We start from the raw sequence: 25,477 nt of genomic DNA, 5'->3' as shown, positions 1-25,477 counted from the left end.
AGTTTCGTCGTGGCAGGTTTGGAAGTACCAGAAATTCCTATGGAACTCCATCCTTTGGAGTCAGTCACGTAAGTGGGCTTGTTTTTCACATGTGCTGGGTGTTTTGGAGACAGAGGGTTGGAAACAGACTCAGCATCAAGTCAAGTTATACTCAGAACATGTAATTTAACTCCAGAGCTTGTGATGCTCTGCACATGCCTGTGCTCTTTGTGCTGTGTGTTCCTGTTCCAGCCCTGGAGCAGGGCTGCATCCATGCACGCCCTTGTGTTCTCTGAGCACATGGTGCCCTCCTTCAGGGGCTGCCAGCCAGAGCCCAGATGGAGCTGCAGCTGGTCTGACACTGGTGGTGACACTGACTCCATGGAGACTGCTCACAATCCTCTACTGCTTTCCCACATCCCTTGCCCAGAAAGATGTGAAAGAGTGTTGGTCATAGCATTGAGGAGCTTGGGAGGTGCCTCTGGGTTTTCTGGTCAAACACACCAGTGGGCATAGCCTGTGATGCTTGGAAAACACAGCAAATTGAGGCTGGAGCAGTTGGCATTGCTGGGTTCACCCACAGCTTGTCCTGAACACCAAAGGTGGCTGTGGGACCAAGCTGTCCTTCACCCCTTCAGGAGCTTGCAGTTATTACAGTGCACCTCTTGGAGCCTCATCATCTTTTCTCGCTGCTGAAGCTAAGAACAGCATGGTTCTTCCATCCATGGCTTAAAGAGAAGAAGTAGAAGTCGCTGGTGAGATGTTTTGGGCAGCCATCTCTCCTGAAAGAAGTGATACTCCTTCAGAGAGCTTCTGCCTCCCAAAAGTGTCACTCTGGTGCTGCACAGAAGAAGAAATTCGCTGCTTTCACCTGTAAAATTATAAAAAATTACTGCCACTTTTGACCACCCTGTGTCTGACCATGCATGCAGGCTCTGCACACAGATATTAGTTACATTTCTGTTAATTGAGCATTAATATGAAGCTGAGACCTCATCACATCCTCCCAGTGCTAAGCCACTGAATTTGAAAGCCAATGTGCCAAATGGGGTCTGGGCTTCCTGTCTCCTTGACACTCAGCAGGTTATTTATGACTTTTTTGGGGGGATGGTGTGATGGGCTTTCCTTTAAGCCTGGAGGGAGCAACCAGCCCAGCCCTGGATATCATTCCCAGCCAGCTGACAGTGAGGTCTTTGCTCTGGTCTTTGTAGTAGCACAGCAGCCGTGGCAACCAGTCCCACGTCCCAAGCATTTTGAGGGCTTCCAAGGCTTTCCTGCAAGGCCCACCACCCTTTAAAGTGCTATTTTCCAAAGGGAAACTCGCACACAGCTTGGTGAAATGCTGATAAGCAGGTCTGGTCAGTAACCACTGGGTGCATTTGTGTTCTGAGTGATGCTCAGGGAGTAATTTTGGATGGCTGGCGAGCTGATGGCAGGCAGCAGATCTCCTTTGAAGTCGATAGCTGTGAATCAGTTTGGTGTTAGCAGGTTTCTGGAGCACCGCTTTGATCACTGATCAGATGGCCCTTGCTTTTTGGGGAGCTGCTTCTCCCTGAATTGACGTGCTGGGCCGAGGATCCCTGTGCCAGGCTGTGCTGCCCTTGGTCCTGCCCGGGCACGTCACGGGAGGTTTGTGCCTCTGGGAGTTTCTAATCTGGGGAGCAGAGGAGCAGCATCGCCTCGGTGCGTGGGCAGCGCTGGAGCCCGGCAAGGGCACACTTTGAAGGCAGTGTTTCCAGTACAGAGGTGCCCAGTGGGGCTTGCAGAGCTGCTCAGGCACCTCTGATTCCTTCCTGAACTCCCTGTTGGAGCTGCAGACTTCAGTACTTCAGTGCTTCTGCCAGGCCTCCCAAAGCATCTTGAAATCAGATCCTCGGCGACTGTGGAGGAGCCTGTGACTGCCGGGCTGGGGCTCAAGTGTGTCCCTAGGACATGTGTGCACCTGTCCTGGGGCTTCCCACCTGAATTCCTGTGAAAACTTACCCAGGTGCCTCTGTTCTGGTGTTTCCATGCTCTGCAGGAAAGGGAAACAACCTTGGATTCACCCACTGCAGCAGGAGCTGGCTTGTCCTTTCCCAGAATAAGAGCTGGAGTTTTTCAGGTTAAGGATGTGGAGGAAAAGCTGCACTAAGGCATCTGCCAGTTGATAATACATAACACAAATGGATGATTCTCAAAGGGAAGGGCTTGGAGGGGCTTTTATCCTATTCATACTTGCCAGGCTGAGAGAAAGTTCCCTTTGCTGCCTGACCACAAGAGGCTGTGCTTTTTGTAGAGGAATCAGGGGCTTCTTTGCCTTTTTTTTTTTCTTATTAAAAGAATGAGAAAATTTTATTTTCATAAAAATTTACCCCATCAGTTACTATCCTCTCAGATAATCCCATTTTTTTTCCCACATAATCTGGGCCAGATATTTTTTCATCCAGCCCTCCTGGTTTCTTGACCATCCCTGCAGCTTTAGCATGCAGCTGTCATTCTGCTGCAGCTCCCACAAAGCGGCTGAAAACCAAGGTAACAGCAACATTTTGAGTGAAGGGGATGAAATGTGGGATAGGTTCAGCGTATTTCTTTGTCATTGTTGGAGTCCTATTCAGTCTGGGACTGAATAGGAGGCTGATTAGCATGTGGAAGCATTTCTAAAGCATTGGACTGTGAGGGTTGGGTGGTTTGGTTTTTTTTTTTCCTTAAAGGAGAAGTTTTGTGGCATTTCTTTTTTCTGACTGAGCTGGTACAAATCTTTGTCAAATGTAAAACCCTTGGAAAAGCTGGATAGCATTTTGGAGAAAGCCTGTTTTGATAAATCACCATGGGCACAAAGAAGTTTTCCAGTGTGTAAAACTCTCAGAGCCACTGCAGAATCTAGGCATGCAGCATGTTTGAAATTGCCAGACAAGTGGGATAGTGTTTGGGATACACCAGGATTGTGGATATAACAACAGGTACTTTGCTTTTGCTCTTGCTGAAGTTTTCTGCCACAAGTGGGTATTGGGTCCACAGCCTGAAAATCCACCTGCTTAAATCTCAGGGTTTTGCTTTCACAGGGAAAGATGTAACACTGAGGTAAAGTAAAGCTGCCTGCAAGTGAAAAACATCTTCTTTCCCTGTGCTTTAAGTCCTGGGCTGGTTTTGGAGGAGAGGTTTTTCCCTTTAGTGTCAGGGTGAGGTGTCAGGCTGATATTAACACTCCCTTGCTGTAAGATCTGCTGTGTTTTCTCTGAGGGGTGAAATTCCCACCTTGGTGCTGTTTGTGGGTCTCAGCTGGGTCAGTGCAGGAGCAGAGATCCTGCCCTGGGAGCACCATATCCCTGCCTTTTGTGGGAATGTGGGATTTTGGGAGTTTGCCAGTCCCAAGGGACATAGGACACCCCCTATTGCCTGTCTGCATGGATGTAGCAGAGTTGTGTCCTGAGCTTGCAGTACAAGAAAATGCATTTTATTTCTGTGTACGGTGAGTATTTTATTCCTGTGTACAGTGAGTGATGAACATAAGGTCTGTCTTGAAGGCCTCAGTGGGTGATGGCCTTGGGGTTGTATGGAAAGCTCACAGCAGTATTGGAGTCAGACCTTCTTGGTGATGTATGCATGGCCTAGATCTCATGCCTCAGTTTCTTTGATGCCTTGTCTGGTTTCCTTTCAGTTATACCAGTTTAAGAAAGACAAAATGGTCAGCTCACTCATATGCCTCAGAGTCACACAATGGAATGGTTTGGGTGGGAAGGGACCTTAAAACTCAAAATTCCAAACTCCCCTTCAGAAAGTAAATTATCTTGTTCCAACCCCCTGCCATGGCAGGGACACCTCCCACTATCCCAGGTTGCTTCAAACCCTTTCCAACCTGGCCTTGAACACTTCCAGCGATGGAGCAGCCACATCTCCCCTGGGCACCCTGTGCCAGGGCTCACCGCCCTCTGAGTAACACCAGCTATTGAAGGCTGATTAAAGCTATTGTTTAATTAAGGAGAACTCAGCTCCTCTGTTCACAATCCATGATTAAAGGATCTTTTGAAGTAATTCTGCAGCACTTTCTCGTTGCCTGCCTTTCTCTCCTCCACCGTGGAGAGAGAGTTCCTGGTGCTGAGGGTGCCGGGCTGGGCGGGCCGAGCGCTGTTACCGCAAACCTGCTGGCAGAGCCGCCTGCTGCCAAAGGCACCCCAGCGTTCAAAAACCCTGCAGAGGGGTGGAAGGGAGTTCAATCTCAGGATACGCTGATTTGGAAAGGGAATCCAAACAAAGAGGCTTTTCAGCAGAGGCTGAGGCTTGGCTTCTCTCAAGGGCAGTTTGGGCTTGGGGAAGCATCCGGGAGGCGGCGAGCGGAGCAGGAGTACATGAGCTGGATGCCGCGTGGTGTAAGGTTTCCCAGCACAGCCTGGTTTTGTGTTACAGGCTGGGGAACTGGCTCTAAGCTCTCCTCTCCTTTTCTTTTCTTTTCCTTTTTTTTTTTTTTTTTTCCTCTTCACCCCCCTTTCTTTTATTTCTGTTGGAAACAAAGGAGAGGTTTAGGTTCTTTTGTTGTTGTTGTTGTTTTTTAATAAAGGTTCCCATCCCCTGCAGGTTTGGCGGTGCCTCTCGCTGTTGATGCTGGAGGGGGACCCGTTGGTGACTGTGACCTGGAGAAACCCTGTGCAGGGTCCCACGCAGGCCTCACAGGGATGTTTTATTTTGCTCAGAAAACTCAGCCCTCTCAGGCTCGCTGAGGGCGCTCTGGCAGGAGCTGGTGTTCCTGAGGGGACAGGCACCTCGTAAAGGAGTTCTGGCTCAGATAAGAAGTGAAATGAGGTGAATGCTGGGGCACCTTCTTTGCAGCAGGAGGGATGCAAAGTGGAGGGGGTGTCTGCCAGGCCCCCATTCCCATGGCAGCCCTGTCCCTCACTGTGACACCTCTGGTGCCACCGTGTCCCCGTGAGGTGCCAGGAAGAGCCGAGTGGGGAGGAGGTGCTACCAACCATCCCAACCAACCAGTTGGGGTTTTTTATAGGCACCAGATGGTTTTAATTGAGGAAAGCTGAACTTCTTATGACCCTTCCCCACAGACGTTGTTTGTTGTTTTGTAATTGTGGCCAGGACAAAACCCTGTTCCAGAACCTGCAGTGAATCGAGAGCTTGGTGCCTTCTTCTCCATCCCACCATAAAACCCCCCACTGTCCCCAAACTCCTCTGCCTGCCCTGACTCCAAATGATCCAGGGGAAGCTGCTGGGCATGGAAAACTTGAGGCTTTCCACTGATCCCTGGCTAAAGAGATTAGCAAGAGAAGAAACCGAAACATCTAAAAGCAAAGCGCAAGGAAGCAATAAAATGTCAGGCCGTGTTTTCCCTGCTGGTTGATTAAAAATTCTCCTGATAAGCAGGAAAGCTTTCATGGCTGGACAAGACCTGTATTGTGTCAAATGCAGTGAAAGGTTTATTGGAGAAGGATAAAGCGGTGCGAGCGTTGGGTTGTACTTGCAGCCCTCCTGGAATTGTTATCCCTCAGGGCTGAGGAGCAGTGTGTTTTGGAAAAGAGAAAGTCAAGCAGAAGGAGATGAGGCCTGGGTCTCCATTCTCCCCATGGGAAAACCATCAGCAGTGGCAAGCCAGTGAGCTCGAAGACCTGTGCCCAGCCAGTGCCAAGATGCTCCACTGGGCCCATGGTTTCCCTCTAGCCTGAGAAATCTTGGGATCAAACACAAGACAAGAATGACAAAACAGGAAAACAAAAGGCTCACTTCCATGCTGTTGTGTTTGACTTCCCAAGGTTTTAATTGCCAAGGGCTGCATGGGGAGCCAGCTGGCTGCAAAGGGATGCAGATCTCCAGTAAGAGAGGCAAAGGGATGCAGATTTCAAGCAAGAGAAGAAAGGCTCTTTTTTGTTGTGGTTTTTTTTTTTTTAATCTTTTGTCAGAGAAACTAACAACTGTTATGTTTTCCTACAGGAGATGCAGTTTTGCGTACATTTCCCCTTCAAAAAGTAAATTATCACTTTTAGTTACCTGCTTCCTCAGCTACCCCAGCTGCTCTTGAAGCTTCTACTGTTACTGTTTTGCTACCTGTAGAAGTAAGAGGGTGCAAGCAGCAGGAAAGCCAAGTATAGAGTGCAAATGGTGCCTCAATTTCATAGTTTTTCTTCTTGGAGCAGAAAACCTCTGCTTTTTACAAAGGGAAAACACAATAGGTGGTTTAACTTGCAAGCCCTTGGCCCATGGTCCAAGAGATGTGCATTTCCCTTCAGATGTGGTACACAGTGTCAGCAGGATCAGGCCCACCAGTGTGTGGCCCTGGGAACAGGCTGGACAATCCCAATTTTACTGCCAAAACCTTGTTTTTATATGATAACTTGGAAAGAGGGGGAAAAAAGGCCAGCTTCAAGTAATAATAATAATAATATTAATAATAAAAAAGCATGGGCTGTTTGGCACGCCGGGTGTATAAATCTCGACATTAGCTACCTGTGAATCATCCAGCAGCACGTTAATTGGTGCCCCTCAGTAGATGAGGATTTGGCACTGGGTCTGCATGTAATTACAAGCCACACACAGAAGGACACAGGCAGCTAATGAACTCCTGCCAAACTCCAGCTCCGCTCCTGCGGCTTTTGAAGCCCGCTGGTCTTTCAGCGTTTTGTATGGTAAGCACTGAAAGGCATCAAATCACTCCTTTGACAGTGTTTAGAAAGGGTTGGTTTGTTGAATAACCCCAGTCCCTCCAAAGTCCCAAATCTGAGAACTGGAGCATCTATAGGCTCCTTTCTCAGCAGAGCAGTAAATAGGCTGGAAATAGAGGACACCCCTGAGGAGCTCCTGCCTCGCTGACAGGAGCCAGAGGGCTCTGGTTGCCACGATGGGCTGCAAGAAAAGAAACTATTTCCACTTAAAAAATACTTCAAAACAATCCCACCAATGGGATGCTTTTTGTTCCCAAGCCCTGTTGTTTAGAACTGAGGCTGTGCACAGCATCTCTCATGGGTTTGCAGTTGCTCTGGTGTTCTGAGTGAGGTGGTAAAAGGGTTTTTGGAGGGTTTCTGCCCTGTTGGGAGGGCAGGTTTTCACGGGGCTGGGTTTGGAAGGTCGTGGTACTTTTTCATGGATGTTTTGTTGCTGGGATGGGATTTGAGCCTGAGCCCTTCTCCTCCACTTTTCATGTCTGAGGTGACAAACAGAGTAGTTGTTGAGATAAAAACAATTTCCATGAAAACCTGAGATTTTCAGGCAAGCATACCAGGCGGGTCTCATGGCAGTACCATGGTGAAGAGGAATAATGCAGCTTGGCACGAAGCCCTTCCAAATAAAAAAAAAAAGGGGGGAGGAGAGGAAACAGAAGAGCCTTTGTCAAAATTAACTGCAATAAAGAAAAAGGGACTCCTATTCCCTTGGGCTTCTTTAACCTTCTTTCCTCAATTTATTCACACGTTCCTTGACAGCAGGGCACAGCATTGTTGCAGGAGGCTGGAAATGGAAATTTGGAGTTGTCCATTTTTGGTTTTAAAAGGCATGGTACATGTTGTGTCCCTCCAGTCAGTGTGAATAGAGCCTTGGCTCTCTCCTGTGCCATTCAGATGTGGCCCAGTTCATCCTGTCCCTTAAAGAAACAGGGTTATGGGATGTCACCTGGCTGCAAAATTCAGCTTTTATGGGCAGGTGCATGGGAAAGGGGCTGGGGTGACAAGGTGGCTGTGCCCACCCTGCCTGGCCCTGTGCTTGCAGGACACAGTGGTGAAGTTTTCAGTGTTACGCTGGATTTGCAGAATGTTCAGTTTCTTAGAGGGATAAAAGCACCCAGAAGTCTGAGATGGTGTGCAGCACAGAGCCGTGCTGTTCCAAAAAATTTTGTTTGGCTTTCAGGGGCACAAATAATTCACAGAGGCAGATGGGCAGTGCCGGGTGGGGTGGACACCTCTGTCATTACAGGTGATGTCTTGCCTCCAAAATACCCCACTCCCAGCTGCTTTCCATCAAAACTTCTGTGGGCAGGGAGGTGTCAGCATGGCCAAGGCAGCAGTTATCATTCCTCCTCCTTCCCCTGCAAAGTCTCCTTTCCCTGTAATACAAAGCTGTTTTAATTAGGAGCATGGATTTTATTTATTTTTTTAACATTACCAGCACAGTCTCAAATACATCATGTGTTGCTATACATTAGGATGCCACTCTTTGCAGTCAAAATACAGAGAGGAACAAGAAGAATGGTAATATTGCACTTTTTTAACCCATTGATAAATAGGCAAAGCCTTTCAGAGCTCTGCTCTGGGGACCACCAAGATCAACCCCCATCACTTTAAGGGCCTTTGGATCACTTCCACCCACGTCTCTCTGCCTTTCAGCACTCTGGGCCGTGCTTTATGTCCTGGAAACTCTACCAAATCGCGACTACCGAGGGGGAAAAGCTTCATTTCCAGTTAATCAAGGCAGTTGTGTAATACCATTTTCTCCTGGGGAACTTCCAGAAAAAAGAAAGGAGGAGAGGAAGGCGGGGGGGAGAAAGGGGAGCATTACATAAAGCAAGTATATTAAGAGGAAATAAATTATGAATTAAAAGTGATTAGTGAACTTTTAAGGAAGAGGTCAGGAGTGCTTTTTGGAATACAAACTTTTTAAGCTTCCAGTGCTTGTATTGGGTTACAGAGTTATAACCCGGCCTTATTTGTGCAGGTGGCTGCTGCTTCAAATCCGAAGAAGGATTTTGCATTTACAATAGGTACATTGACAGAACTGGGTCAAAAAGCTACTGGTGGTAGGCTCAGGGCTATGGCCAGGGGCTCTGCTGCCTCCTGCACAGGGGCAGTTGCTCCCAAAAATGTCCTTAATTACAGTGGCACTGCCTGGCCATGGTGCTCAGGAAGGTGTTTAGGAAGTTCAGTGATGAAGTTTGATGAATTTTTGTTTAAGAGACCTAATGCTGACTAAGTTAACTGGCTTTATTTTTGCTTCATACGGTTTGTGTCTTTACTGAGTTAAAAATAATACACTTTTGTTGGCTGCATTACGTTGGCTTCAGTTTTATATTTCTACCTGTTCTTGTTATGGTTTGGGGTGTCTGTGCAAAGAGGAGGAGCCAGGGTTTCTGTGTTGGGGTGTTTGGGAGCAAGAAGCTAAGACAAGGAGTTTTTGCTTGCTATTTTATGGATTAAAACAGCACCTACATCTCACAAAATTTTCCTTTTGAGTAGAGGGCAATGAATTGGATGGATGAGGCCCTGAGCAACCTGATCTATGGGTGACATCCCTGTGCATGAGTTGCAGCTAGGTGATTTCTAAGGTTCCTTCAAATCCAGTCTTTTCTATCATTCTGTGATTCTATATGAGCAGAATACATGGGGAAATATTAGTGTTCACCCAGCCAGTGGAATGACAGGGACAAAGGGGAACAACTGCTTTGCTCAGCCACCGGTTTAGCAGAAATCCCTTAGATTCCTGCCAAAAGAAAGGGGTGTTGAGTGTTGCTGGGGCTGGGCAGTGGCCTGAGCCCTTCCTCGAAGGCAGAGCCCAGAGGAGTGGTGTGAGAGGCTCATTCCAAACCCTGCTGACCAGCAGAGCAAGCCCTGCTCGCTCCATTTGTAATTGGAAACGTCACAGTCGCCACAGTGTGTTTTTCACACGAGCTGTTGGCCTTCACCATTGCTGAGTTCACAGGCACATCTTTATTTTTTTTTAATTTTTTCCCCCTCTGTTCAAGCTGGGTCATCCTAGGTCAGGTTTGTCATATCTGTGAGACTTTTAAAGCACATAGATGTGCGGAGGTGCCTCAAAAGGTGTTGACACTTGGGGATTTTCACGGGTGTTGCATTTTATCCCTTGCTGTAGACAATGGGAAATGATGGCTTTGTTTCCATCAAGTTTGGCTGGAGCTGGCTCTGGATTCCTCTTGGTTATGTCTTTTATATTCACCCTCTCCAAATTTGCTCTTTCCATCATGTTCAGCTGGCTCTGGATTTCTGTTGGTAATGTCTTTTATATTCACCCAGTCCAAATTTGCTGGTTGGCCAGTCTGGTTTAAATCTGTTTTATCCCACAAATGCAGAATTTTTTAAGGAGCTACATATTGTGGCTTGGATAGGACCTTTTGTTCTTATTAATGAGTTCTGAGGTTATTGAAAATAAATGTGCACTTTAATATAAAGGTTTTTTAATGCATCAGCTCACGCCAAACTCCCATGAAGAACAATTTAACACTCTTTGTAGAATTCCCTTGTTTTTCTTCCTCTGTATGTGGTCCTTATCTTTGAAAATAGGCGACAGCTACTCACTAAAAGCACTTTTTCTCCCAGAAAAAACCAATGGCAGCATTCCTGTTGATCTGGAGCTCTTGGAGTGTGAGGCTGGCACGTTGTGCTCCAGCCACATGAGGAAGTATTTCTACCCTTGGTTTCAAATCCAGAGGAATTTGCAGTGCAAGAGGATAATTTGGCATTTGGCTTAAAGTATCTGTGTGACCTTTTTATAATGATATTCTCCCAGGATGGCTGAGTTAATAAACATGCTCCAGGTTGCACAGGGGGGTATTAACCACAAAGGATGAGTGTCATGGAATTATGGAATGATTTGGGTTGGAATGGACCTTAAAGCTTGTATTTTTCATGGACAGGGACACTTTCCAGTAGACCGGGTTGCTCAAAGTCCCATCCAACCTGGCCTTGAACATTTCCAAGGATGGGTTTGGGCAGCAGGTGGGGACTCTTGTCACTTTTGACATCACCTTTTAAAGGCACTTCTCAAATACCACTGCAGCCAGGGGTCATCGATGTTATGGGGTTGTCCATATAGAAAATAAATATTTTTTGCTTTCTTCTTGTTTGCTATTGCACTAACAGGCATGAGAAGATGTTTTGCCTAGTGTTCCTGATTATCCATCTTACAAAAACCAAAGAAATAAACTCCAAAAGAGTAAGAACCCAGAAAATACTATCTAAGTGAAAATGAACCTGTGTCTGCCACTAGGAAGTCTTTTGGAATCTGTAGCATCTGGCGGGCCTAAAATGGTGAAGTTTGCTTTGAAGTTCCTACAATTTACCTGAAAAATAAAAATAGTGAAATGGACAACAAAAATGTCACTCTCTTCATAGGAAGGATGCCAGACAAATTAATATAGATGGGGCAGATGTTCATGGGAGTTACATGAACAAACCTGCAGCAAGTAGAAAATTAACTGACTTTAAATTTGTAATTCCTTTCCTTTTTTTTTTCCTTTTTTTTTTGGAAAGCAACCCATTGTGCCCAAGAACTTTTCCAAGCAGGTCAAATTAGAGAAATGCAATATATACTGATCCTTGTTTATAGGTTCTTCAGTTCTCTAAAGCAGGTACCTGTTTTACCATAAAGTCTAGGGTTTGTTTGTGTGGAGAATTTTCTCTCCTCATGTGTCAGCTGAGAGTAGTGGAACTGTAATCGAGCTGAATGGGAATCTGTTTTGCAAACAAAGATATTAGACATGTTTCCAAAATACAGGCAGATGCACAGATCAGTCTGCTGGACTGCTGGAATCAAGGTGAAGAGCAATTAAGACTGTGCAGGTAGTAAAATAGCAGAGCTGATGGTTAGCCCAGTTGTCTCCTTGTCCTAGTGAATATGTGGTCCTCAAATATCCAGATTCAGTCAAAAAACATTGGGATGGAGACATATCATTGTTGCTTTCAAGACCTTTAAAAATCTGAATTTAATAACTTGATCCAGTGTGCAGTAGGATCCTTATTTTGGCTGATACTGGGCTGCGGATCTGGTCCCTTGAGATTATTTCTCAGCTGACCACGCTCCTCACATTCCTTCAGATACACCCAGTGCTGGTGCAGAGCTGGCTTCTGTTTTGATTGACAGCACATGCCTGATATGGCAGAAATGTGGAAATACTTCGATTCTCTGGGTTATTAACTTTTATTTATGTATTTATATATATATTTATACATGTACAGTGTAAGTTGGCTCCAGGAGTTGCTCGCTCTCACAGCAGTTGCCAAGGCTGCCCTTGCAGTGCTGCAGCTCGTCTCTCAAAGTTTTGGGAAGCCAACTTTTAAAGCCCCAATAAAAGCCCACCATAGCCTAATCTAGTTTATATGCATTTTTAAATATGTACAAATATTGTAAACCAAATAAGGTTTGTATGTACCCAGGATCAGCCACTAAGTACTTCAAATAGAGAGCCTGTCTCTTGTAGGTACCCAAATATTTACAGTGTGACTTGAGTAAGGAATTAGATACCCCACTCAGCCCTGCCAAATTAATTAATGGTCTTTTACACTTATTTAGGTAGATGTCTGATCTAGTGAAACCCAGAGTCTGGATAGTGGCAGGCAAAAGCATCATGGAATACTTGTTATAAATTACCATTGCTTTGTTGGGATAGCCAGCAACATCCCACTGACCTGCAGGGTTAAAGAACAAAGATTTAACAGGGAAAATAAACCTAAACCCTGTCAAAACCAGACATTTAAAAAGGAGAAGGTGGTGATGGTTCTTATTTTGGTGCAAAGGTGAAGGCTGGGCTGGGAAGATGAGAGTGGCCTGGGTGGGTTACTGCCCAAATGCCTCTTGCCTTCCTCTCCTTCCACTTTTTGATGAGTGGCCAGTGAAAGCTTATCCCCTTTTTAATTTTTTTTTTCCTCCTATTAAATCTGCACAAGTGCTAACTTTTCAAAGACTCTGAGATTCAAAGTGCTGTACCCAACACAGAGGCCTTTTTTCTCCTGCCTTTGATTTTTATGCACATTTCAAGCTGGTCAGAGAGTACACGGGGGTTTTGTTTAGGCTTGGTGCTGGGGTTTTAGCTTTCAAGCTGCCAGCCTTCCCAGGATTATTGCCTATTAACTGCCTCTTCATAAAGGTGCTGAGCAAAGAAAGGAATATTTTTTCCTTGGTGCTAGCCTTGCAAACTCGATTGGCTTTATTAAATGGAAAGACAAATAAATGTAAACCGTGCTCTGAAATACCTTAGCGCAGGACACCAGCAGTTAGGGGTCACCAAGTCACTTGGACTTCCTCCCAACAAAAGCAACATCATTTTTCAATGTCCAGCCCCACAGCATCCCGCAGTGCCTCACACAATTCCTCAGTGTCCACACCTGCTCCGTGCCACTCGGAGCAGGGCTGAGCCTGTTTGGATGGGGCAGGATCAGTCCCCAAGAGAATTCTGTTATGGTTTGGAGCCATGTTTGATCTCTTACAGCAGAGCTGGATAAAAGCTTGTGCTTGGGGTTTCCTTGTTCTGTTTTTAAAGCAGAAAATCCCCGTTGTACAAGGAGAAGAAACTTTTCTTCGCCTTGTGAAGGATGTTACAGGTCAGAAGGTAATTTCAGCACTGTTTACCTTTATTGCATTGGAAGAAGCAAATCCCTTTGTTTTATACTTTAATTTCCCATGACATGAGGTAGCAGCCCTTCTCTGGTTGCACAGCTCCCTTTGGATGTGCCAGTGTTGTGTCCATGCTTTAGGACATGGTCCACAGGCTTCTGTTGTCCATATAGAAAATAATGGCCTCATATCCTCCTTAATACCAGTATTTCCATTTCTCAGCATGGAAATACTGGTATTAAGGAGGATGTGAGGCCTTTCTGCAGTATTCCTAAAGATTTTGCGATTGGTCTGCACATGACAGAATGACCAGACAGTACTATTTTTGCAGAAAATTGAGCATCCCAAAAATCAGTGTCGTTTTTCTGCCTGCCATGTACATCTGTCATTCACTTCAGTGCAGGTCACTCCTGAAGTGAACCTCTTGTATCCTCAATAGTTTGGTACCATGTGTAGGGATGGGAAGTGGTGGAGGTCAAAGACTCAACACCTTTATGGGGTTCAGCAGCCAGGGATGCATGCACACTCTGAATTCCCTGTTGAAATGCTGACTCAGAGAGGCAGACTGGGGCAGGAGAGGTGATGAGGACAGATGTTCCATCCTCACAGTACAGCCCTACTCTGCTTGCCTTCCCTTTCCAAGGTGTGTGGGCTGTAAGCCCCACTTCTGGATCCTTTTGCCTCGGGCAGATCTCCTAGTGTGAATAATGTCTTGTGGTGTTTTGTTTGAGGGATCCCAAAGGCATCTCCCCCTGTGTTTAATTTTCTGTCTCCTTCCAGATTTCCCTCTGTAATGTTTTTTCTGCAAAGCCCATGCTCTGCCAGCCTTTTGGCACCACCACAGGTTTCTCCATGCTGGAACCCCCTTGGCAAAAAAAATGTGGGTGGTGACCTAGTCCCTCAGACAGCCCATCCTCCAAGAAATAACCTCGTGGAAGAAGAGCCATCTTGAGCACAATTTATTGTTTGCCATGGGCTGGAGTCTTCCATTCCTTGGGTGAAAGAGCAGCCTCTCACCCAGCCCTCAAAATCAAAGGCATGTTATGTCTTCTGAGTAATATTCACTCAGTTATAGGGAGTGTGTTTATGTTTCTCATGTTAAAAAAAGGGGAGGGGAAGGAAAAAAAAAAAGGGGGAATCTGAGGTTAGTGTTTTGCTGGAAAAATATCAAGACTTGATTGGCAATATCCCACTAAACCACAAGTTTGTAGGAGAGAAAACAAACCCATTGGATTTTCCAAACTATGCCTATGTGCTTTATGAAAATGTGTCCCATATAGGTCACTTACACTCTTATTATAGCTGTGGCAAGTGTACATATAATTGAAACACGGAAATACTACCCCAAGCTGCTCAATGAATGAAGGAGAAACAAATCTTTATTATTCCTGGGTTCACAGAATATATAGGAACACTATTGTCTCTCTTTTTTTTTTTTAATTCTATTTTTTTAATTTTTTTTTTTTTTTTTTTTTAGGGCCGGTTTTAGCTTTCAGGTGTATTTTATTGTCTGTGGGAACATGTGTTTTACAGACCTGTCATGTGAAAGCCATTAGCAAGAGGAACTGGAGGAGTAACAATGAGCCACGTAACCGTGGTGTGTCTGCTCCCCGAGTTCAGCCGGATCGCGCTTCTCCCCTGCCATTCCTCACCGGGAAACCTAAGGATTTTTTAAGGATTTTTTAAGTGACCCATTAAAAAGGGATTGCTGGCACCACAGGCAGGCTCTGGGGCCAAGCTGGCTGGGCATCAAAACGGTTAAATCGTGGAATGAAGATCAGCTGGATTCACACGAGGTGTCCGGTTTTATTTACCAAATCTGAGCGGGGCAGGCAGTTCTGGAGCTGTTCCTCGCTAGTTCACACATGTGGTGGAAACTGTCCCGCCTTGCCAAGCAGATCAGAGCCCAGAACTTGAAATTAACCCATTTCCAGAGTTTTTGAGAGGATCTGAAAGTGGCCCTGAGTGGTGGCCTAGACCACTATGGAGTACCTGAAAATTTCACTTCAGTATGTGTTGTCCCTGCTCACAGGCAATGGAGTTTTTCCTTAAGACTAACAAAACCCTGTAGTAATCCTGGCTTAGGCAAACCCATTAGCATATAGGAAAAGCAGCCAAAGGGGATTGCGCAAAGTGAAATCCAGAGAGTGGTTCATGTGGAGAACATGGGGAACATTATTTTGGTGACACTTCTGAACAACGTGCATGGTGCCCTGGCTAATCACATCTAGCAGGTGATGTTCACTACAAATGTGCTGTGGACAGCTTTGGGTCAGACCCAACAGCGCTTCATTTTTTATTTATTATTTTTATTCATTTTAGAAGGAAAAACCCTCTGATGTCTTTGACTGCTAGCTGTGTAAACAAACCCACAGATACTTAAGCCAGTTAGTGGTTGACAAGTATTCCCTAATGCCTTCTGTAGGATCTGGGTGTGAGACCTGTTGTCTTGGCCCAAGGACAGCTGGAACCACTGTGCATTTGTTTTTCCCCTTACCTGGGTTTCGCTCTGCAAGTGGGAGGAGGGTTTCCTGTACCTTGTGGCTTGTGATTTACTCTGAACATGGGTTTCAGGGAATTTGGGGCTTGGTTTTGTGGGGATGTAGTGCTCCTCTGGATGATGGGCTTGACAGCAAACATGGATGGGGAAACTGAGGCAAAGGGAAGGAGGGTGCCCTGCGCAAGGTGACATTGATGTTGGGAAACACCCTTCTAGGTTTGAGGCAGTGCTGTGTTTGTCTGAATAACTTAAAAAAAATGTGGAGTTATGGACGTGCCACAATTTCCAGGTGTGCCCCCCATAATGTGTGTCCTGACCCCATGGTCTTGAGCAGATCTGCTTCCTGCCTGGTGCAAAGATCCAACCAAGCTGTCCAGACACAGGAATCCTGCACAGAGGGTTCCCAGATAGTATTTAAAACCCAGAGTTCACGTGGCTTTGTTGTGATTGAAGGTGAACAGGCTCGGATGGGAGTTCATCAGCTTTTGTGAGTGCTCTGGTCCTTGCATGGATGTGTGTCCCACAGCTGCCCAAAGCACATGGTTGATGCAATAGTTGGTACAAACAGGAAACTGTCAATACACCCTGCAAATACAAAGAGGAGAGAGCCAAGGAAGGCTTCAAAGGCAGGGAGGTGATGGGGATGGAGAATGGCTGGCCAGGGAGGAGAGGAGCCCTGCGGATACTCGATCCTGCCGTGTTTGTTTGCACAGCTCTGGGCTGCTCTGCCCGGCGCGCTCGGAGGAGCATCGCGCCCTCCCCGGAGGAAAGGGCCAGATTGGCTTTCATGGCCTTTTGCAGAGGGATTGCTCCAGGGGTCTGTTCCTGTAAGTTAATATTTGCAGCGCGCAGGGCTTAACTGGAACCAGGCTGCGCAGACATCTGATAACCATAACAGAGGAGATGCTTTCTCCCTGCAAGAGCAGCTTGGAAAAACAAATCCCAATGCTATTCCCTTTGGAAAGATAACAAGATGGAAAGAAAAGCACCAGGAATGGTGATGCGTGGATTGCAAGGGTTTTTCTAGCTAAATCTTGGGAGGTTTTTTGTGAACTGCTTGTTTTTGCCTGTATTGCTGATGGGTTTGGTTGTCTCCCTTTCTTTGTAGCCGGGTTGCCTTTCCTCATCATCGAGACAAGCACAATCCAGCCCTACCAGAGGGGCTTCTACTGCGACGACGACAGCATCAGGTACCCGCAGAAGAACGTGGAAACCATCAACGACGCGGTGCTGTGTGCTGCAGGCATCCTCATCGCCATCCTTGCGGTGAGTGCCACCTCCAAACCTCCTCCTCTGTCCCAGCAGGGGCTTTTTGGCACCTCTTTGTCCTGCTAATGCTGCCACGGTGTCTACCGGAGCACATCTCCTCTGCGGATTGTTTGACTTTTGTAAGCGTGGAGTTGCAAATATTTACAAATGAAAGCTTGTAATGAGAGGAATGAGATTACTCTTGAAGCCTGTAAACAGGCCCAAAGCTGTTTGGGCAAGTCTGTGAGCTTCACAAGAACTTTTCCACCCTCCAGTAGAGAGTTCAGAGTAGAGGCAAAAACACTCGAGTGTCAGTAAGGACTTGGCATGGTTTGTCACTATTCAAATAACTCATGGTATTTGCCTATTTTATAAGGTTTAAAAAACAAAGAAAGGATACATCTTTTCAGCTAACCAGTGCCTGGAAAATTTAACAGGTTAGTGTTAGGTTTTTAAGAGATTGCATATTACAGGCATTTTTAAAAGACAATTAAAACCTTCTGTGGGGAGCATGTTCCCAGGGTCCTACTTTAAAATGTAGTTAATGTCCCACCTTCCCAATGCCTCTTCATTCTCCTTCTGCCAGTTTTTCTAGAGCTGTGCTAGGAAATGATTGCATGGTAAGAGCTTTATTTGTCAGCCAAAAAGCTGAACTCAGCCCATAAGTTGAGCCTCCTGATGCCCATGTGTGCCTGGTCTGGGGCAGAAGACAAGAGCTGTCTCCAGGTTGTTGCTTAAACACTTCCAGCTAAGATGAAATTCCCCTATGAAAAGTACCTACATTTTTTTCCTTCTCACCTGCTGCCAGAACAGCTCAGGTGCTTTCCCAGAAGTGCCACCTTCCTCTTGCTCCTTCAGCTGGGAGGGATGGAGATGGAGAGGTCAGAAGCATTTGTTCTCCTTTCACCTTTCCTTTCATGGGCAATAGATATTTTAGGATGGCACAGTGCCTGCTTTGGTAACACTCCATCCTCAGCCTTGTGTGATGTGAATAACTCCATAATTTCCTCATCTCTCCATCATTTCCTCATCTCTCCATCATTCCCTGACCACATACACACACCCAGCAAAGCAGATCCCCAAAATTGCCCTGTCCCTCTGCCCCCTCCCTCCCCAAAACAAGCCCACAAGGTGCCAGGCCCCCAATTCTATAAACACAGCAGAATTTCCCCCTGCAGGTGAATGACCCCTGAGTGTGGAAAAGCCATAAAAATGAAATGAAAAAGCCTCTCATTTTCGCATTACTGCCGGAGCTATCGGCACGCCAGCTCCATGCAGAGTGTGCTTCTGATCCCTAATGAGGCAGTGGCAAATACAGGAGTTGGAACAGAAACTGGAAACATAATCAGCTGCCTGTGTGATCCATCAACTCTCTACCACGAAATAGCAGGTCAATTAAAAGAGAATGAAAATCCCCAAAGAATTGGATGTTTCTGCCCTGGTTTCACTGTGCCCACAACAAATGTAACTTAATAAGGTAAATTCGAAAGCTCAGTTATTTGCTGTTGAGTGACACAAATGGCTAACGAGGAACTGAAGCAACAGATTTCTTTGCTATGGCAGCCTGCATGGAAAATTCAAGTCAGCCTGACCTCCTTTTTCAGATGTAACCCAGATACCAGAATTACTGTAGCATAATAGGAATTCCTTCCAAATCCACAGAGCACTGAGTGCGCTCCTTTGGAAGGCAGGGCAGTGGTCATGAGCGCTTCCAGGGAGCTGGCTTTTGGGATGGAGCAGCCAAAATTCCACACCCTCGCTTCACGTGGCGTCACAGGCAGTCTAGCCTGGGGTAAAAAGGTCCAGGTCATGTTTTAAGTGGCTTGAGGACACCCAGAGAGTTTGTTAAGTAAACGGCACAGGAGAGACCTTTGCTTCCTTCAGGATGGGAGAGGACATGCATTTGGTTTTAATATCTGTGTATTTACTGACTTCAGGCAAATTTCCATGCAGATGGCACTGGAGAGGCTTGTGCCCCTGGGCTGTGCACTCTCACCTCTCTCCTGGCTGCTCTTTGGGCTAGAAGGTGGTTGGTATGATGTTGGTGGTCTCTTGGATGGTGGGAAGGGGAAGGTGATACTCCTGAGCTTTGTAGGGGCACCCCTATCCCCACATGTGATAGGTCTTAAAGGGCTATGAAAAATTCCTAATTAAATTAATTTGCTAGGTGATCTAAGTGACTCACCTGGATTAGCTGGCTGTTTTACAACTGAAGGTGATATGCTGCAATGTGATTAGCACAGAGAATGTTACACCAAAAGCAAGTGGCTAGAAAAGCTCTAAAAGTAATTACAGGCTAATTGGATTGCTGGTGATAGCTTATAATAACAATAAAATGGACTTGACAACTGAAAGTCTGCAAAAAGCATTCACAGACAGAAAAATTTGATACTGGCTTTTCTCTAATGACCAACTTTTTAAAATGTATGTGCCAGGAAATTGTGCCCATCACCTGGGAATGGCACATGTCCCAAGTGGATGGCTCGCCAGGAGTTCAAGGCATGAGAAGCAGCTTGATATCTTTAAAACTTGTTTTCTTTTCAGGATGTCCTTCCAGTCTGTGCACATCTGTGCTGCATTAGTTTTTCACCGTCCTGCTTTATCTGGGACAGCACTGCCAAAAAAACCAAGTTTACCCAATTTTTAGCTACTCATTAAGTTGATCCATGGCTTTCACTAGCTGGGGAGGGTTCCTGGGTACCCAGCAGCATTTTAGTGAGGGAGTGAAGGCTCCAATTTACAATCTGCTACATGTGTGCAATTACCCAGACCACCAACGGTGAGAGAGAAATATTAATCCCCAGACTTTTGTTGGTCCCTGTTTAAAATGGTCACATGCCTTTCCCCAGGCCAAGAGCCTCAGGTTTGAGTGGATCTGTTTGTGAGTTTGCAGTAATGGCACATCTCCCAGTGTCAGATATCATCCTTAATTTGTCTGGTCTTCCCTCTTTGAAAGCCATGAGTTTTGAGCCTCAGAGCTCCCCTTCTTGTGACTTTAGGTTTTGGGAGTGCAGGAGCCTCTGTGTCCATCCAGGACAACCTCCCTCTGCAGGCCTCACGCCAGTAGATTTCCTGTGCTGGAACAGGGTTCAAAATGGAGATAAACCATGGTCTTTGGAGACCGTGAGGATTAAAATGATGCAGCTCCCTAAACAATCCTTGGTCACGACTAGATTTCCAAGAGGAAATCTCAGCTGTGACGCTTAAACCCCAAACGGTGGTGCAGCCACTCAGAGAATTTCTGTGCATGGTAGCAGAGCCTGCTCTAGCTTGGCATTTATTTTCTGTTATTACAGTTGTATCTCTCTTTGATAAAGCCTGCTTAGCTGCAATTTCAGCTGCCTTAGGTCAACCTTTGTTTTTCCAAGCCCCGCTACGAGTGAGTTCAAACAATGATACAGCTTCAACTCTTCTTAGTCTAATTGCCATACTTTTCCAGTTTATTAGTTTCCAAAGGTTGTGCCAAGCTTTTAAAAAAGGTAGGCAGGGGAGCCTCGTCTCCTGCTTATGGCTGGCAGGCTGCCACGCCAGGAGGAATATTGCTGGCTGCTCCAGAAAGGGATTAACATGAAGGCATTTTTCTTGACAGTTAATTTTACATATCACAGTCCCCGTGACTACAGAGAGGCAGGGACAAGGGGGCATCCAAAAAAAAAAAAAACAACAAACCCCACAAAACCTCTGCCTCGATTTATTACTCAGGTATAAAAACATTTAGAGTAATGAATGAAATCCTAAAGCTGTAAATCTAGAGCCTAAAATTTAGGTGCGTAGCATGACGGAGAACAATTTAAATCTTTGGCTCTTTGGGAGAGGTGTGACATTTGGACTTCGTTTCACAGTCTGATTTTCATTAACCTGCCTCTTAAGAGCCATGAGTGTGAGAAGTTGGATCCTCTGCTCCCTGACAGTGATTTATGGCAGTACTGTCAAACCTCACCACCCCTGACACAAGAAAAACATAATCTGCTGCCAGGTGATGGCAAGACACCTTGAAATGCCCCAAAATAGCTATACTTTTTGGAGGCCTTGAGAGGTCTGAATTGGGTCTTCTGGCAACAAGTTTTGGGCCAGAAGCTGAAAAATTTGGGGCTTTCTGTTTCTTTCCTTGTTGTGTTAATGATTTTAAGAGAGGAAGATAAGCAGGATGTAGGTTTATTTTCCTCCAAAATCAGTTTGATAAGAGGGTAGTGGGTCTGGCCTCTCCTTCCCAACACACACTAATTCTTTATCTGGTTTATGTCAATTTTCTTTTCCCACTATGCTGGGGTGTTACTTCACTTCTGTAAAGATATGCCAGTGTGCCAACCCAAAATTTACTCTTTTGTTTTGTTTATTGGATTTTTCCATAAACAACATGCTGAACACTGGGAGGGACAAGGGGTAGGATGGAGAGATACTGAGCCATGGGTTTTTCTTCCTCAATCCAGAAGCAGATTCCTGACTTGACATGCCAGAGCTGTCTCAGTCCTGCATTCACACCCAGCCCTGCTTTTGCCTGTTGGAGCCCTGGGTGCTGAGAATTTTAAACTTTCTGTGCTGAAAGGCACAGACCCTCAAGAAAATACTATATTTGACCTGAGGCTGTGGAGGAGGCTTCTAAAATTGAATTATAGAACTGCGACTGTGGGTGTGGAGTTTGAATGGGAGTGTGTAATATCACATGGTGGAAAACTTAAGAGTTCAAGGTTTTAGAATATAGCAGTATATATGAGACAGGATGGAAGTTTTAGGGTGGCTGGTCCTTCTTCACCATCTTCTTCTTCACCTTCTTCTTCAAGGGTTTGGGTATTGTTTTGTAATTGGTCAGAAAAGTCCACATTGCCGGACGTGATGAACTGGTTATTGGGTTAAAAGTAAAAATAATCTAGGTGTCATTTCTTAATTGGAAAGTTTAGCCCTAAAAGACTTTGTAGAGAAAGATAGTTAGCCATTTTGTAGCTTGTTAGTAGAATGCTGTAGAACTCACAACTTGTAAGACTGTAATATAGATAAGAAATAATAAACATTTGAGCCTGAATACAAAACACCATCTCCAGATAGATCTTCAATCTATCAATCAATACAAATACCATTTCCACATGAATGGCTTCAGTCCCAACCTTGACAGAGGCAGAAAGGAAGTTAAAGAATTGACATTTGCCCAGCGTTTTTCCTGCTCTCTGACCTCTCTGTTGTGCTTCCCCCACAGATTATAACGGGAGAGCTCTACCGCATCCACTACCTGAAGGAGAAATCCCGCTCCTTCATCCAGAACCCCTACGTGGCAGCTCTCTACAAGCAAGTGGGCTGCTTTGTTTTTGGCTGTGCCATCAGCCAGTCCTTCACAGACATTGCCAAAGTGTCCGTCGGGCGCTTGCGGCCGCATTTCCTGGCGGTTTGTGACTTGGATTTCTCCACCATCAACTGCGCCAAGGGAGTTTACATCCAGAACTACACCTGCAGGGGGAGTGACAGCAGGGTGCAGGAAGCCAGGTGAGAGCCCCTGGCACCAGAGCCAAGGGTTGCTGACACTAAATGTGGCTTGGGTTTCTCTGTCTGCAATAGAGGATGTGAATCTGAAACTGAGAGTGGGGTTAGTTTGGATGTTAGGATGAAATTCTTCCCTGTGAGGGTGGTGAGGCACAGGGTGGATTTCCCAGAGAAGCTGTGGATGGATGCCCTATTCCTAGAGGGTCATCTTAGATGGGGATCAAAACAACCTGGTCTAGTGGAAGCTGTCCCTACCCATAGCAGGGGGGTGGAACAAGCTGGTCTTTGGTGTCCCTTCCAGCACAAGCCATTCTAGGATTCTATGAAATGCTGCTTTTTCTGCAAAGGCCATAAATCCATTTTCCAGTGGGCAGCAGTTTCCCTGGGGAAGTGTGGCACTCAGCTGAACAATATTTCTTTTCCTTTCTCTTTACTCCTACACCATTGTTTCCCGGAGCTGCTGCTCTCTGTGGGAATTCACCCCCAGAGCTGAGCTCATGGTGAGCAGCCTGAGCTGTCCCGTGTGTGACAGCAGAGCTTCTCCTCAGCAAAGGCTCCACCACACAGGCAGGGCTGCCAGTGCCTCCCCTTGGAGCTCTACCACATCCATCAGATGCCAAATTTTGACTTTTCCAGGGGCACATTCCACACACTGCAATCAGGCTTCTAGAGAAGTTGCTCTATTATCATTTCTTCAGGGTTTCCCGGTTATTTGAGGCGAGATGATGAGTTATTGGGTTATCCTGGAAATAACTGCTGTCCCCTGAGTAAGCCAGGAAGGGACAAACAATGCAAGCATCCTGTCCATCCGTTTGCTTTCTGCCTCAGCAGCAGGCAGGGCGGATAACAGGGGTTTTATAACCAAAAGGATTGGGGGTTGTGAGTCCTTCTGCTCTGGCACCCTCAGATGCCAAATCACCATATTATAGGGAGAATTGTGATATTGAGGATTGTGCTGGCTGGTTCTGATCACCTGCTTTGTTTTGCAGGAAATCTTTCTTCTCTGGGCACGCGTCCTTCTCCCTGTACACCATGCTGTACTTGGTGGTAAGTGAACTAATTGATCCCATGTCCCCCATCCCACATTCCATGCCAGTAATGGCAGGATGAGCGTTGGACATGGAAAGTTGGTTGGAAAAGAAGAGTCTGAGCTGCTGCTGGGAGGATCCACCCTCAGCTGCTGTGGTGTTTTTTAGGATAGAGACTCTGGGATGATAGCTGAGCTCTGTGTGTACAGCTTTGGGATGTGGCCAAGGGGGCAATTAAATCCAAATCCTGCTGCATTTGTGGATGGCCTGTTTGCACACTGAGGAGAGTTTGGGGGAGCCAGAATGTTTCATGGATGGAGGGGCAGGATGTGCTGCGTGGCCATGTCAGGAGGTGATGCCTGGTTCCGAAATGTGCCAGCAGAGCAGGTGGAGCAGCCTCTGCCCGCCTGGTTCCGGAGGGGAGGGCTGGGACTTGTTTTCCTTTGTCAGTGAGAAATGGCTCTGCCCTTCCTGCGCCTGGGCTGGGGCCGGGGCGGCTGCCAAGGTGCTTCCTGCCAGGACTGCAGGAGGCAGCGCTGCCCACACGGGCTGGACACACACACACACGCCCTTCTGAGGGATTCGTGCCTGCTTTTCCTCTTTTTTACGTTATTTATTTCATAGAAAATCAAGTTTTGTGTTGCTTTTAAGATTTGTGCTCCTCCTCCGTCCCTGGTAATCTCAGATTTGCAAGCAGAGGAACAGCACTGCGCTGATAAAAACATGAAACATGAGCTTTTATCTATCAGCAGTGCTCCCCCCAGCCCTTACCCTCGGGAAAGATGAGTGGCCACTGCTCCCTCCTGCCTTTACAGCCTTGGATCCCCTTCCCTGTGAGCAACTCCTGTAACTGAATCACTGGGCTTTCCAGGCAGCTGTGGGCGGTGTATTAAATTCTTTCTTTGTTTTCCCTCTTATTTTGTTCTTGGAAAACTTCTGAATTTCTCCAGCAGACATTTTGGCCGTTTCCTCCCAGCTATTACAATGAAGAGCTGCCTTGGTAATGCTTCACAGGATGCTCAGCCCATCATAAAGCTTTCTGAGCTGAGTTTGGAAGCCATCGCTCACAAGAGCAGTCATTTATTCCTGGGGAGGTCTCTGAGCTGTCAGATAAGTCAGCCCTGAGGTATTTTCAAGCCCAGCATCTGGGAGCAGCAAGGACTGCCAGTCCCTGTTAAGGTGGTGATGGCTTCTCTACCAGGGCTTGACCCATTTGCTGCAGGTTGCTGGACAAACTTTCTTTTTTCATGCGTTTTCTGAAATTCCAGCACTTTGGAGCAGGTGAGAAGCAAATGGGAGTACAGAGCTCAGGGGACAGAGACCCCAGAACTGCAGAGTGCATTCCAAGTTCCCACAGGATGCACAGAAAACCTGCAGGGCTCATTTCCCATTGCTGCTTTGCACCAGTGCCTGCTGCCTGATGTTGTTTTTAACTTTGCAGCAGGCTTTAGAAGTGGTGTTTAGCTCCTGTGTGGTGCCTCGGAGCACAGAGATGCTTCTGGTCTCTCTTTGCTGCCCTTCCCTGTCCCCATATGGCAGCACTTGAGCTGTCGGCACTCACCAGACTTTGCCCCACACTCCCACACCCCCCAGAACAACAGGCTGTTCCACTTACCCCTCTCTATGCAGGGGACAGTCCCTTTAAAATTATTTTATTTCTCATTTTCACCTTGTCCCAAAACTGTGATATGGCTGGTAGCAGACTCTGCCTGACCAGCTGTCCAGTTGCCTTGTGTCTTAAGAAGTCAGGAAAAATTACATCAAGTATTTGGTGAAAAATTGAAGGGAGAAAAAGGCAACTTGAGACAAGACAGGTGAGGCAACAATTTTAAGGCTCTCTTACACCTAAATCATCCAGTGATTCCAGCTTGTCTAGCAGCACCCTGCTCTCTATCACTCCAGCTCCCTGGTCACTGCCGGAGCCTGACAGAGAAATCTCATAGAAAAAGGGAGGCAGAAAATCTGACACATTGGAGAGGCTGATAATATCAAAACAATAATT

The 25,477-nt window shown here is 46.3% G+C and overlaps 1 protein-coding gene across 1 annotated transcript in view; it reads left to right on the top strand.

The window, feature by feature from the left end:
* Positions 1–25,477, top strand: part of PLPP3 (phospholipid phosphatase 3) — a 43,067-nt gene that overhangs the window by 7,146 nt on the left and 10,444 nt on the right. The window contains exons 2-4 of the mRNA XM_058030044.1: positions 16,836–16,993; positions 22,167–22,450; positions 23,437–23,494. Of these exons, the coding sequence (XP_057886027.1) occupies positions 16,836–16,993; positions 22,167–22,450; positions 23,437–23,494 (500 nt within the window). The remainder of the gene's footprint in view (positions 1–16,835; positions 16,994–22,166; positions 22,451–23,436; positions 23,495–25,477) is intronic.

Source organism: Melospiza georgiana, chromosome 9 (assembly GCF_028018845.1).
Source record: "Melospiza georgiana isolate bMelGeo1 chromosome 9, bMelGeo1.pri, whole genome shotgun sequence".
Classification (NCBI taxonomy): domain Eukaryota; kingdom Metazoa; phylum Chordata; class Aves; order Passeriformes; family Passerellidae; genus Melospiza; species Melospiza georgiana.
Note: the sequence above shows the minus strand (reverse complement) of the source record. Positions and strands in the feature narration are given on the sequence as shown.